We start from the raw sequence: 15,455 nt of genomic DNA on the forward strand, positions 1-15,455 counted from the left end.
TAATAAGGTCTTCACTATAATTTATTCTATTTTCAATTATCCAAGTTTTTGTTTTTGCTTTAAATATATTAACCAGTACCATTTCCTTGATGTCCATTGGCAGCCTGTTGTAAATCTTTGGTCGTAAGTATGTGACTGTTCTCTGGGCGGCAGTTGTTGTCATCCTGGGGACTGCTAGATCAATATTCCTTCTTCGCGTGCTGTGGGTGTGGTCCATGTTGAGAAAGACCTGCGGGTTTTTCCTGATGAATGTGAGTAATTTGTGAATGTAAATTTGTCGGATGCTCAGTAGTTGGAGCTCTTCATATAGAGAATCTGAAGGGTAGAGTGGATGTTTCTGTCCCATTATTCTGAGGATGAGTTTCTGGACTTTAAAAACAGGATTGATATGGCAGAAATACGTAGCTCCCCATGCCAGGATTCCATATCTTGCTATTGACTCTACCAATGCGTGATATACAATTTTTAACGTATCCAGTGTGAGTATCTGTCGGAGTTGAATGAAACTGTAAACCAGTTTCCTGAGTTTGATTTTGCACTTTGATTGCAGCAGCGCTCAGCTCAAATCTGGCCAAAAATGGCCAAAGTTTCACCCCCTCCCCCCGGGCCACCCTGCGAGCCCGGTCAATTTTTTTTTTTTTAATCGACTTATTTTCGCGAGCTGACCCCGAATGTGAAGTCAAAAATCGGAAAAATCCATAAACAAAAAAGTTAAAAATTTTCGGGCGAGCGTAGCGCCCCTGAAAATTGTAAAAAGTAGATAAAAACCATCCTTGATGCGGATTTTATATCATGTTAAAATTTCAACTCAATCGGTCCAGTACTTTTGGAGTTTTTGCATTACACACAAACCAACATAACATTTTTATATATATAAAGAAGATAACAGAGACAGGTGGATTTTAATGATATTACTTTATTCTAGTATAAATATCCAACATCACTTCTATTCTTATTGATTTTTATACAAGCTCAATGAATTTTGAAAGAATAAGACTAGCTAATAGTCTTGAACATTTTGATTTATTTCTTGATTTTATCGCCATATGTCTCACAGATGTTCTTGTGTCGTGGCCAAGCCTTCACCTGACATTCCCTGGAAATTAATACAGAGCAAATTCAAATCCATTTATCTGTCATTAAAGTAATTAATAAATTAATGGCGCCGACTTTGGGGGAGGGCAAGCCTCAATAATCACTCAGGGGGAGCAATGCACATGTATTCTTTCCCCCCCCCCCCCAATGTTCATGACAAGAAAAAATTACATCAATAAGTATTAAAAGAGTATTTTTCCCCATATTCAATTCCAAAAATCTCAAATGGAACCGATTATAAGAAACAATGGACCTGTCTAGCTATTTTTATTATATTCACATCTGGAAAATTGGACTATTACTCTGTGAACTGGTATAATGTAGGCCAACTGCATTAATTTTCAATACTACTTTCACAATGTCCACAAACCATAAAAATACGAAAATCAAATGCATAGAAGCAGTTTTACTGCTTGCGTATTTTCACAACTCTCTCCCACCATCTTCAGTTGACATCCTCCTATAAGTAGATCTTAATGGTGGACTTTGCCCCCCCCCCACAATATATGAATGAAGTCGGCGCCTCTGATAATATGGCACTACTGGCAAAGAACAACTTGTGAGTTCGAACAACTATGATGAACATATCAAAAGAAAAAGCAAAATAGAGCTTTTCATAATGTTGCATCGATAAATACATTGAAAGGATGACTGCTTGAGCATCAATAAAACTACTCTTCAGTGACTCTGAGCCTGGAAACTAAACATTAAACTTTTGGCCAATTTATCTTCTTATATCCTAATTTGGGGAAGAAACAGTTTTGTGCTTTCTGTTTTTCCTTTTTTGTTTGTCATAGTCATTCAATCTCAACTGTTTTCCATGCATGAAATCAAGCCGGTAAACAGCTGTTTGAAGAACAAATAAACATATGATTCTTATTACAGCATACACGACTGTAACAAAACCATATGTTTCCTTTATAGTCGAGTATGCTTCCCAGTTCCGAAATAGGAACAGCAAAACTGCTACAAAAAAACACCTTCAGCGCTCCAGGTGAAAGTTTTGTCAACTTTCCTGATTCCTGATTCGGAATTTGTAATCTACGTTATGTTTATAGTAACTTCATGTAGTAACTTCAGCACAAGCGGGTAATGTTTTTTATTTCTCAATTATTCCTATTTAGATTATTATGACAGAAAATAGTGTATGTTACTTGGATGTGAATGTGTTTTGCAGTACTCGAATGAAATTCTAATCATAGCTAATGCCTCAACTAGATACATCATTCTCCCCTGCAAAAGGCCTAAAGTCTCAAAAACCAAGCCTATAGCCCTTATTAATTATTCCCAAATCTGTCTGTGCTCAGAAAGCACAAGACATGAACTTTTTATCTTCAATGACAAAACTGTTAAAACAGATAAATACTCAAACATTGGCATATAGATCACCTGACAGGCATGAACGAATTTCCAAAATCAGTCCAAGAATGTGAAGGAAACACTACAAAATCACAACTGACCTGCCACAATAGTATTCCAGCTTGCACCGGGAACAGAATCGTTTAGCAACTTCACCACAGTTTCCACATTTCGCCGACTCAGCATCAATCTGGTCGAGCGTCTCGTAAGCAGCCGCCATGTCTTTGGCCAAATCCACTGCGCCGCCATCTTGCAAGAGACCTTCAAAAACTTCCAGCTGAGTTTGGGCCAACTTCTTGAAGTATTTCCTCGGCTTATCGGCCAGCGAGCTACGATATTCGGTAATCACCTCCAGGATGAACGGCTTTTTAGCGTCTGTTGTGCGTGTGGATGAAGGGTCCATTATTTCCAGGCGACTGAGGAAGTATTTCAGCTCCGCCAATGGTGCAATCTGGTCGAGGACGGGTTCGGTTAGGTGACACTGTAACTGAACAGACAAAATTATTTTCTTTGTTGGTCACAATCATCATTGTTGATTATTTTATGATAAAAAAACGTCAATTATTGAAAATTGGTATGCTGGTTGAGAACAATTGTTTTTTCAGAGTATATTATATGTTCGTATTGCACTAGGAAACCAAAGATACATCAAAGCTGGTGTCCGAGTCAAATAGCAGCAATCAATTGCTGCAATGCCTGCAATGAATCTCTGACACCGGTAGTAACACAGATGTCAGGGACACATCTGATGTCCCCCATATAATAAGAAGTAGACCTACTAATACCCTGTGACTTGCCTGGAAAATGTCTATGACATTTTATCTCCTGACTTTTTCAATATTAATATCTTCTCAGAGACTCTCATCTATGGGAATTGTACATGGATAAATAAACACACATCAATAAAATCATCACACGAATAAGGATCCCTCCCTACACATTACATAGGTCTATTTCTGTGTGGTGTTGTAAAAGAAATCATTTTCTTTCTAAATTTTTAACTCCTCACCAAGAAATTCTTGATCCCCACAATTTTTCCATGTATTTATCCAATCGGCAGAGATATCCTTTTGGATGTTCTGCCTTGCCGTACTACCCAATGACGTTTCCTATTTACATTCATCAGGTTTATAGCTAGGTTATATATTAGTTTCTTTAAGTTTTCTCACTAGAAATTTACACTTTCACTTCCTGAGTTTTTATTTTATGAAGTTTAAAATTATTAAGGAGACTTATTTCTAAAGAAAACACAGAGAGAATTTTTCCATAAACAAGTTCGAAGTCCATTAGATATATCATGTTGAATTTCCTTCTAATGGAGGTGTTCCATATATGGTAATGGGAAGCATATAGTATCTTCTGTTTTTCAGCCTGAGTAATACGAGACATGATCTGGATTCAATGATCATTGACTCAATGATCTTATAGAATACCTTGAGCAAATGACTGCGCCGACATGCGTCAATGTCATAATGCGCATGACACTTCTCATCCAACAGCAGATGCCTGAGGGCGAGCCACACCTGCCCCTCAGTGACGGTGACCGCCTGCCTGTCGGCGGCTGCTATTTCATGCCACTTGCTGTCCACGTACTTCAGCAGGCGACCCTTCTCGTCGCTCCTGGTCCAGGGGGAAACAGACACTAGTTGGCACAGCAGGAGTGGCACATCATGCTTGTCATAGATCCTTGTTGTTATGCTTAAGGGAAGGCTAGAAATGAAGTGGGAAAATGAATTCTTATAGCTTTTTGTTGGTCAGGAGTTCCTTACGCCGAGAAGGTCCTACCTGACCAATAGATTGGTGAAGTTTTTTAGCTAAATAAGTTTAATCTCGGTCAATATATATACTGTGAGATAGAGAAGATTACTGGCCAGTAGTATACAGAGTGTTTCAGAAGTAGTGTCAAACATTTTAGGGTATTTGGTCTGGCCAGAGAATTCGAACTGTAGCGCCAAAATCCCAGACTACAGTTCTGCCAATAGCAGGCTTGTTTGCACCAGCACAGATCGTCCAGCTGTTTTGCCTTGTCATCCTAGTTTTCAGTTTTGTTTCGTCAGTCGTTCTTGTCTTGTTCTTGTCTTGTCACCCCGTTGTTGTGCAAGATCCAATTTGTATTTTGTCATGTAATTTCGATCAGAAATTTCTTGTAAATAATTGTTTGAGTGTAGTGTGTGTGAATTATGAATAACAGTGTAAATAGTGTTAAATTGAATTAATTTGAATCAGATTTGAATTTATAAAGAATCCAGTTAGAGCTTTGTTCAAAACACAGTGCAGAGCTTGCAGGTTGAACGTGAAAAGGTTGCCCGGAAGCAAACCTGTCTTTTTCCCAGATTTCATCCCACCCTAAATCTGACCAAAACACCTAATAAAGGCTTCGAAGGGCAAGTAGACAAGATTGGATTAAATCTGGTGAGTTTTTGCTCTTTTTTATTGTTCATTAATGCAGAGTTTGACTGTACAAATAACCTGGCTCAAATTGAAGATTAAATTTTACCCCTTGTTTGTATTTGATTATTTGAATAGTAAATTACAGTCCTCTGGTAGCTCTAGCCTGAGCTTTGTTTAGAACAGTATTGTTCCTGAATGATTGGAGACTACAAATAATGTCCTATTTGAAGTGTCCAAAACTCAGCGCTTATCCTTATAGCTGCAATTTTGTTTTTTTCACTCAGGAATTTTTATCTCAACAACGAAAAGTTGTATTGATCTGAAATTTGGCATGAATATTAATGCTATGAAGACTAAATTTTAAAAACCAAATGAAAAAATTTCGATGTAAATTTTCAAATTGGTGGCTATTTTAAATTTTTGATGGCAAATTTCACAGAAACCGTTCACTTTACAGAAAATTTACAAGAAACAAAAAAGTTAGCAAATTCTATCAAGATTTCAAGAATACCTCATCCATCAAGATTGGGCAAAGAATAACAGAGAATATAAAGAAAATAAATAAAAATCTCAGTACCCTTTTTTTCAAAAATATTTTATCACGACATGTTTCGGTCATTTATGCCATTTTCACAGGTATAAATGGCATAAATGACCGAAACATGTCGTGATAAAATATTTTTTAAAAAAAAAGGGTAGGCTACTGAGATTTTTATTTATTTTCTTTACGCCATTTTCACAGGGATGAATGGCATAAATGACCGAAACATGTTGTGATAAAATATTTTTGGAAAAAAAAGGGTACTGAGATTTTCATTTATTTTCTTCATATTCATATTACAAGTAGCCCTATACAGGAAAGAGATAAATAACAGAGAAATTAATTCTTTTTGTAGATTTTCTGTAAAGTGAACGGTTTCCGTGTAATTTGCCATAAAAAATTTAAAATTGCTGCCATTTTGAAAATTCACATCAATTTTTTTTGTTTTTTAAGTTTAGTCTTTATAGCATTAATTATTCATGCCAAATTTCAGATCAATACAACGTTTCGTTGTTGAGATAAAAATTCCTAAGTGAAAAAAACAAAATTGCAGCTATAAGGATAACCACTGAGTTTTTGACACTTCAAATATAACATTTGTAGTCTCCAATCATTCAGGAACAATACCCTAAAATGTTCGACACTACTTCTGAAACACCCTGTATAAAATAAAATAGGTAAGAGAATAGGATAGGAAAGAGTATGGAATAGATAAAAGACAATATATAATAGAATACACAATAAAATAAAGAATCGGCTTATATCAAAGAGAATAGTGCTTGTTGTGGATCCTGGCTATTACGCTCAACGAATGGCTGCAAAGAGAGTAGAGCACTAGCCATCGTAGCCAATAGAGAGTTATAAAATATAGACAAGATGGAATATAGGCTATCATGTACAATAGAATGAAACCTCCTAATAGAATAAGCCGTCTAAAGTATGGAAAATATTATATTGAGGATAATAGAGTATATGAGAGAAAATATACAAACAAAATAGAACAAGTTAATAGTATAGAAAATAGAATAGAAGATAAAATATAGATAAGTTGAATTTGTGTTGCATAGAATTACTATGTATTATCCCAAAATAATGGGACGAATAGCCGGAAGTATTGGGTGTCAAAGAAAATAAAAAGGGTTATAGTAATTCCATGTAACGAGAATTTCATGTAGCCCCATTTAAATAAAAGAAAGATAACAAATATAGAATGGAATAGAAGATAGGATGGAGAAATTAATGGATAGAATGGATGAAACAGAGTAGAAGAGAGACTAGAAACTCACTCAGCCAAGGTTTCAATCAAGAATCTCAGAACTGAAACACATTTGGTTCCAATATCAAATGCAATGTTCTTCTCTTTGTTTTTTAGGTGCTCCAGCACAGGGAGATCTTCCACATCATCGCCTCTGAAAAATATAATCTGAATTTCAACGTCAACAATGCTTGTTGTCATCGACTTAGGATCGACTTAGGAAGTTTAGGTTGGAAGTTCTATCCTACTCTGGAAATCGAATTTGAATAGTTTATAATATATATCTTATCTGTATTTCATTCATCCAAATAGAATGATAGTATATTATTGCAGAATACTTCATTCAATTCTAGAAGCATGAACTGATTCTGTTTCATAAACTATTTTGTAAACGCATTCACATCAAATCAGAATCAGCTGACTTCAAGGTTATTTTACAGCCCTAGGGCCGTAAAAATTTTACCGGCCTGGTCAGAAAACTATCACTTTCGGCCTCCATATGACGCACGTAAACCAGCTCATTACATCCAAGTGGGGCAAAAAACAATTTACAAGACATTCGCCTGTATTACAAGTAAATAATACAGAACTTTGTCATAGTTGTGTTTCATAAAAAGAAACTTCCTGTATTACTGGACCTGTAAGATGTTGAATATTCTATCATTGTTTAGACCATCCTAAAACTTTTACAAGTGTAGGTAGAAACTTGAAAAGCGACATTTTGTTGAAAAGGCAACGTGTTAAAATGATTGAAGGTAGTAGTTCTAGTTCTGGTAAAGATGACTATGTTATTATTTGCAGGCCAAGAATTTTCAAGGACAGAATTTCTTACAATATGATGCAGGAAACTTATCAATATAATGAACGGTTTAGATTGAGCTTCCCCCAATAAAGCGTTATTGGAAATATTCATAAAATGTTCGTCCATAATGTTTCATGTCTTTTATTAAACAAATTTAATTAATCACGTTAATTTGATGATTAACATTTGATAATTAACCTTTTTTGAAACATTACTACTCACATAACTGTTATAATAAGTTATGTAAGTTAAGTAGTTATTATAATTTATCATAAACAAAGTTATTTTCCAGCATGAATGCAATCAGGGGCCTGTTTCATAAAAGTTACAAGTCCTGTCTTCTTCTTCTCCCGAGCCTATGTCCCCTTTCTCTTGGGGTCGGCCCTCCCAATCCTTTTCCGCCATTTCGGGCGTTGTTGAGTCAGTTCAGGCTCTAAATCCGTCGTCCTCATATCCTTGGAAATGGTACCCATCCAGGTTGTCGGCGGTCTACCAGGGCGTCTCCTAGGCTGTTCAATTTTCATGACGAGTCTGGTCATGTGATCCTCACCGCGTCTCATGATGTGCCTGTACCAGCGCGAGTGATTTTCCTTTAGCTTATCAGTTATATTAGCAACTTTAAATGTTCCTCTTACATATTCATTCCTAACTTTGTCTTTCAGTGCTACACCTCCCAACTACCCGAGCATCTTCATCTCTGTAACTTGAATTTATAAAAAAAAATTGTTGTTCATCTGACTTTCGCATAGCCCAACAATCAGATCCATACATTAAAACTGGCCTGATTGCTCTCTTATATATGTTTCCTTTGACCTCGATGGGCATTTTTGCATTGCAGATGACTCCCATCAATGATCGCCATTTCAGCCAAGCAGCTGTTATCCGGTCCTTGATGTCTCTGTCAACGGAGGCTGTAGATGCAAGAGTAGATCCCAAGTATTTGAAGTGGTCAACTTGTTTTAAAGGAGTGCCATCAAGCTGAGGTTGTGCCACGCTGATGTTAGATGTTCTGATTCCTGAGAAGTTACAGTGCATGTATTCTGTTCTAGTACAACTTACTCTCAACCCTCGACTTTCTAATACTGTGCACCATGCTGTTAAATCTATTTGAACCTGTTGTAAAGTTTCTGCTACAAGGACTATGTCATCTGCATATAGAAGCAACCAAGGGTCTGGCTTCTGAAGGTGTGTGGTAATGTAGTTCATGACTATGTTGAACAACAGTGGACTAAGAGTGGATCCCTGGTGCACCTTGATCTTGACTTTAAATTCCGGACCAACACCATCAAGATTTAGCTTAAGGGCTGCAGGGCTGAGGACTCTAGTCTTGATGTCATAATACATGTCCTTGAGGATTTCGATGTATTGTTCAGGAACTAGTTGTGCCCGTAGTGCCTGCCATATAAGCTCTCTCAGAACATGGTCGAACGCTTTCTCAAAATCTATGAAGACCAGATGAAGGTCCTTCTTTAGTGCTTTGTATTTTTCCATCAAGATTTTCATGGTGTGTATAGCATCTATTGTGCCTACCCCACTAGTGAAGCCACATTGATTAGGTGTAAACTGTGGTTAATTCTTTGAGTCTTTCCACAAGCACACTTTCCCAGATCTTAAGGGCATGTGATGTTAGCTTAATTGCACGGTAATTGCCACAGTTTGCCGCCACATCACCCTTGTTCTTGTAAAAAGGCACTAAAGTTGCTCTGCCTCCATCCATCAGGCATTTTACCCTTTGTAAGTATAAGGTTGAAGAGGTCTGTTAGCCACACTGTACTTGACTCTCTGCATATTTTGAAGAGTTCTGCAGGTACTTCATCAGGTCCTGTTGCTTTGCTATTTTTCATTTTGCTAAGGGCAGCTTTCACTTCCTCCAGCGCAACTGCTCTTAAAGGGCCCTGCACCAAAGGTAGGCTAGGTAGTGGCTCTCGTGGGAACTCTTCATTTAATAGGTGGTTGTAATACTCATGCCATCTTTCATTGACATCGTTATCTGAAGTTAACAGTGTTCCTGTGGAGTTTCTCACATACTTATTCTGTTTTATATCCTTATTCTGTCTATTTCTGAGTTTTGCAATTCTGAAAATTTCCTGGTATGTAGGCTACCTGCTTTCTCTAATCTATTGTACATATCCTCTCTAGCTGCCGCTCGCAAGCATACAACAATCCTTTTAGTCAGCTTCTTAGCAGCAACATATTTTTGGCGATCATACTCTTCTTTTGATGTATGCCAGGTTTTGAAGCACAACTTCTTTTCTCGCAGAAATGGTTTTACATCTTCAATCCACCAGTTGGGGTCTTTTCCATATTTCAGAATACCCTTGCTAATACCTAGTACCTCTTTGGCTGTATCTGTTGTGTGCTTTGGAAATCTCTCCATAGGATGTTTACATATTTTCCTGCTGTGTTACACGTTTCCAAAAACCCTGCAACTTTTGATGCCAGAGCTCTCCCTTGAGGCTTTTGAAGATTGAACCATTTCATCCTCGGCTCAGCTTTCTTCCTGAAACCGTTTTTCCACTGCGGTAACTTTAAACATGCCACCAACAGTCGGTGTTGTGTAGTGAGAGGTTCACCTGGGATAATCTTACAGTCTTTAAAGTATTTTCGCATTGGGCTATCACACAGGATGTAGTCGATTTGAGATGCATTTGCACCACTCTTGTAGGTGATAATTGAATTGAATTGAATTGAATTGAATTTTATCGTTTCCAAAAAAATACAATGTAGCATACAAATTTAAAAAACACATGTACACAAACTTAAAATAACAAACTTAAAAAAATAAAATAATAGAAACCACGCTCACATGAACCTGAAAGGTTTGTTTGTGAGTCGTGGGTTGAATTATAAATTAAATATTGAAATGAAAGAAAGGAGTTCTTAATTTTTAGCTGACTATAAACAAAATAAAACATCTTATAATAGAAAGTAATTATTAAAAGAAGAATTACAGTTTAAAAGACATATTGAAATTATGTGATTGTTTATAGAGAAAAAAATGAAACAATAATAAACAGGGCACTCATACCATCACATACACACAGGAGGGGCACAAGCACTCACACATACACACACAAACACAGCACACTCACACAACACACACACCAACACGCACATAGCACATAGTACAGTACTATGAATGCAAGGATGAGCACTATCATAAGAACAACGATCTGAGGAGACTGGAGAAATCGTCATCGTTTAAAGTGGCTAACCACGATTGGATTGCTCTCTCAATAAACTTGAATGGAGCAGTTGCCAGGTCGATGAGGCTAGGAGGCGCATTACGAATTAATAAATGTATTAAATATGTTACATTCCTGTCACATGCAACCCGAGAATTACGTTCAAGCCCTGACTGATGTAGTAGAGAGCCTCTTGTAGGGTAAGGATGAGAAGTGGAATTATTGAAATGAATTTTATTTTTGAAAGCAAAGGAAAGTGCGGATTTAATAAAAAGTTTAAAAACTCTAATATAGGTGTGGATGAAGATTTTACGATTAGAATAAGACATATTCGTGGAGAATTGAAGCGATTCATGTCAATGGCTAGGAGAGATGGACAGTACGCTATTATGCAATATGATAAACTTCTTGTTAACGGCCGTTTATATACTCTGGATGAGTTGGAAAAGAAATTCGGGAGGGTTAACAACCAGGCAAATTCTGAAAACGAACGTCAAGTAATTGTAGAAATACACGAGAGTTCTACCCCAGTCGAAACAGCAGCTACTGAGGAATCAGAGCCAAATATTTATGAAGAAGCTTCCGATATTATATCTATTCAAACTGAAGGCGTCAATGATGAATCTCAATCAGAAATAGGATTTGAAGCCAGTTCAAGGGAGAGAGTGCAGGAGTTTGTGAACGCGTCAGCGTATAAACCTGCTAGAAAAGAACACATCCCAACTTCCAATACGCGGGCGAGGATCAACTCAGATGACAGCGCCAGGGTGCTTCGATCCAACAAGAGACAGACAACTGAAAAAAACACTCAATTGAAGGGTAAAGCTTCAAATTCTCGCTCCAAAAAACCGACTGCAATGAGAGCGTGGCTGGAACGCGAAAAGTCAGCATCACCCGCGCAGTGCAAGCGAGCTTCACAGGGGAGCCGGCCGCTCTCACAATAGCAGACCCCAGCGAGAGGACAACCCAGTAAGGTGATACACTCTAATGAAAAGGTGGGACTTGTTTCTAAATATTTTAAAATAATTTTTTGGAACTCTCATGGTATTAATAACGTGCTTAATTTAGATAAGGAACAAATAGAACTATTTAACGCTCATGAAGTGATAGGCTTGAGTGAAACTTGGTTAACTGACTCTTTCCATGCTCGAGACTTTAATGAATATGTAGCTTTTAATCAAACAGCAGATAAATTGTCAAATTCAAGAGGTAGAGCCAGTGGTGGTTTGTTAGTTTTAGTGAAAAAAAATTTGAAAGCAACGCTGATTGAAGCTAGAGAGTTTATTATAATTGTCAAGGTCGAAAATCCAAAGGGCCGTATTATTATATTATGTTTAGTTTACTTTAAGCCTGATTCTCTTGTGCACTGTCTCAATGAATTCCAGGAATGCTTGAAATATTATGAATTATTGTTTTCGTCTTTCCCTGTATTGATTGGGGGTGACTTTAATTTGAGAATGGGGGATCTAAACCAATGTTCTATAGATAACTGTTTATTCACAAATTCAAATCTTTATGCAGATAGGATTTCTCAGGATAGATATATTTCAAGGAACGCGAAGGATTTGGTGAATATTATGGAAAAGAATCTATTCTATGTTTTGAATGGTAGATGTAAGAGTGACATGCCGGGGCAATTCACGTTTCATAATTCAAATGGAAATAGTTTAATAGATTTGGTCTGGGTCAATTTCGAAAGTATTCAATATATTACTGATTTAATAGTTTCAGATATTGTATTAACTTCAGATCACCTTCCACTGATTGTGTACACTGAATTTGAATCTGATAGAGAAGCGCAGGTCGTGCCAAATGAACTTCGAACGTTATATTGCTGGAGTGATGCATGCAAAGAAGCATATATGTCTGAATTAACATTCCCAATCGAATTTAATGCGAGCGAAGAAAGTGTAGAATGTTTGGCTGAAATTTTATGACTACAGTAAAAAATAAGGCAGAGAATCTGGGCATGGTAAAAAAGTCATTAATAATAAGCAAGTTCAAAAATAAACCTTGGTACGATATAGAGTGTAATAGGCTGAAAAGGGAAGTACGTAAGGCATATAGGAATTTTAAGAAAAAAGAACATGATATAAATTGTTTTAATAAATATCTGGACAGTAAACTAATTTATAAAAATAAAATGAAAGAGAAGAAAAAGCAGTTCAACGATAACTTACAAAATAAATTTCAGAATTCATCAAATGCTAAAGAATTTTGGCGAGCAGTTCGTCTAGTAAAGGGCAATAAATCAATCGATAATGATTCTATAACTTTGGAAGAATGGACATCTTTTTTTAAAAATAAATACAGACCTGAAAAAAGAACTATTGAGTACATATTCTTCGACGTCAAGCATCCTTTTCTCGATAGACCGATAGAAATGATTGAGTTAGAAAGAAAATTGAAGAGATTGAAAAATGGGAGTGCTCCAGGTTTAGATGGGATTTCCTATGAATTTTTCAAATATTTGGCACCTGAAGGAAAACACCTGTTAGTAAGCCTGTTCAACTTGATCATGGAGACTGGGAAAATTCCTTTGAATTGGGCAAAGCTGAAAATATTCCTATTGCATAAGAAAGGCTGTAAAAAAGATCCTAGGAATTTCCGAGGCTTATCTATTGCGAATTGTATTCTAAAAATTTTTACTGGAATATTAACAGATAGATTAGCAATTTGGGCAGATCAGAGTGGGATCATGGTGGAAAGTCAATCGGGATTTCGGAAAAATAGGTCATGCTTAGATAATATTTTCGTTCTAGATTCAGTAGTCAAATATTTTATGGAAGTAAAAAAGAGAAAGATGTATGCAATTTTTATTGATTATGAGTCTGCGTTCGATTCTATCCCGCATAACAGGCTATTTCAGAAAATGAGAGAACTCGGATTAAGTAGGAGAGTAGTTAGCGTTTTTCAATATATGTACTCGAACTTCTCACTGGTAATCGAGAACAGGTTGCATGGTTTACAATCCGAACCTATCCCACTGACAAGAGGCGTTTTGCAGGGTGACCCGGCCAGCCCACTTCTCTTCTCTCTGTACACATCGGCAATAGAAACTTACTTTAGAGATAAAGGAATGCATGGATTACACATTGATAGAGACAACGATGTACTAATGTTACAATATGCAGACGACATAGTCATCTTGGCGGATAGCATTTCTGATGTGAGAAATAAGCTCAAATGTCTTTATCAGTACAGCTTAGAAATAGGACTCAAGGTCAATGCAGCTAAGACCAAAGTTTTGCCATTCCATAAGGGTCGATTGAGCAATAGCCATAGAGATTTCGTGATTGGTGAGGAAAAAATAGAAATTTGTAAAAATTATAATTATTTAGGAGTAATATTCCAATCCTCAGGTAAATATACAGAGATGTGCAAACGCTCAATTAATAGAGGTAAAATTGAATCAATATTGGCTGTCAACATTTTATCCAAGGTGAGGTCTGAGAAATGGGAGGGGAAAATGAAATTATTAGATATGGTTATCATACCATCGAGTTTGTACGGGTGTGAAGTGTGGGGTTTCGGTTGTGAGCAAGCTGTGGAAGCTGTTCAGTTGTTCTTTTTGAAGCGCTTGCTCTTGCTGGTGCGTACGACGCCGAGTTGGTGTGTTAGATTGGAGGCGAATAGACCAAGGCTCAAATTTCATATCCTCAAAAGATGTCTATCTTGGCTGATAAGAATTGCGAACATGCCAGAGTCCAGATACCCTTTCATTTGTTATCGCCTACTGTTGAAAACCAACTTCAGTTCTAATTGGTTATCTATTGTTCAGAGAGAGATGGATTTGTTGGAGTTTCAAAATTTAAGGAACGATATTGAATTGATGCTATTGAACTATATAATAGTAGAGAGAGAATTCTTGAAAGATATGTAATGAAAATAATGGATGAGGATAGATACTTGGCTCAGAATTCGCAAAGTTCTCCTTTTTATAAATTGTTTAATCCCGAATATCAACTAGGAGAACAGCTAACGTATGATCTGCCAATTAAAATGATTCGTTGTATGACACAGTACAGAGTATCAAACACGAGTACATTCTTACACATAAACGGTCAGAGATATCAGCTTGACGGAGAGAAAATTTGCCCTGCCTGTGATTTAGATTTCGAATCGTTAATACATTTTCTATTGATCTGTCCGGAATATGAAAATATTAGATTGCAGTATATTTTACCTTATGTAAATAATGTAGTTCAAAATGTAGACAAATTGATGGTACTGTTATCTAACTTTAATGATGAGAAAATCAAACAGGTATATCAGTATACTGTGAAAGCACTTATCAAGAGAGAAAATATGGTGTCGACCACCGATAGATAAGCATGATAATCACGATAGTTATCAGTCACTGCCAGCCTTAAGATATTATAGGTTAGATGTATAGAGGTATTCATGTTTTCAATCTTTGTTATTAGTCATTCTTACTTTTCTGTACTTGGTTGGTGGCATTATGATTGGTTTATCATGTTATAATATTGATGTAAAAAAAAAAAAAATTATATATACAAAAATTATCTATATTCATGTGTAAATGACTCAACTCATTTGTATGGCAATAATTGTCGAAACAAATAAAATGATTTATTATCTGAAGTTAACAGTGTTCCTGTGGAGTTTCTCACATACTTATTCTGTTTTATATCCTTATTCTGTCTATTTCTGAGTTTTGCAATTCTGAAAATTTCCTGGTATGTACCTGCTTTATCCAATCTATTGTACATATCCTCTCTAGCTGCCGCCCGCAAGCATGCAACAATCCTTTTAGTCAGCTTCTTAGCAGCAACATATTTTTGGCGATCGTACTCTTCTTTTGAT

The 15,455-nt window shown here is 36.5% G+C and overlaps 1 protein-coding gene across 1 annotated transcript in view; it reads right to left on the bottom strand.

The window, feature by feature from the left end:
- Positions 1-883: 883 nt before the first annotated feature.
- The window catches only part of LOC111055086 (zinc finger MYND domain-containing protein 10), a 29,310-nt gene continuing 14,738 nt past the window's right edge, over positions 884-15,455 (bottom strand). The window contains exons 5-8 of the mRNA XM_039439140.1: positions 6,673-6,795; positions 3,888-4,164; positions 2,556-2,941; positions 884-1,096 (exon numbers count right to left, since the gene is read on the bottom strand). Coding sequence (XP_039295074.1) covers positions 1,024-1,096; positions 2,556-2,941; positions 3,888-4,164; positions 6,673-6,795 — 859 coding nt within the window. The 3' untranslated portion in view covers positions 884-1,023. The remainder of the gene's footprint in view (positions 1,097-2,555; positions 2,942-3,887; positions 4,165-6,672; positions 6,796-15,455) is intronic.

This window comes from Nilaparvata lugens, chromosome 12 (genome assembly GCF_014356525.2).
Source record: "Nilaparvata lugens isolate BPH chromosome 12, ASM1435652v1, whole genome shotgun sequence".
Lineage (NCBI taxonomy): Eukaryota > Metazoa > Arthropoda > Insecta > Hemiptera > Delphacidae > Nilaparvata > Nilaparvata lugens.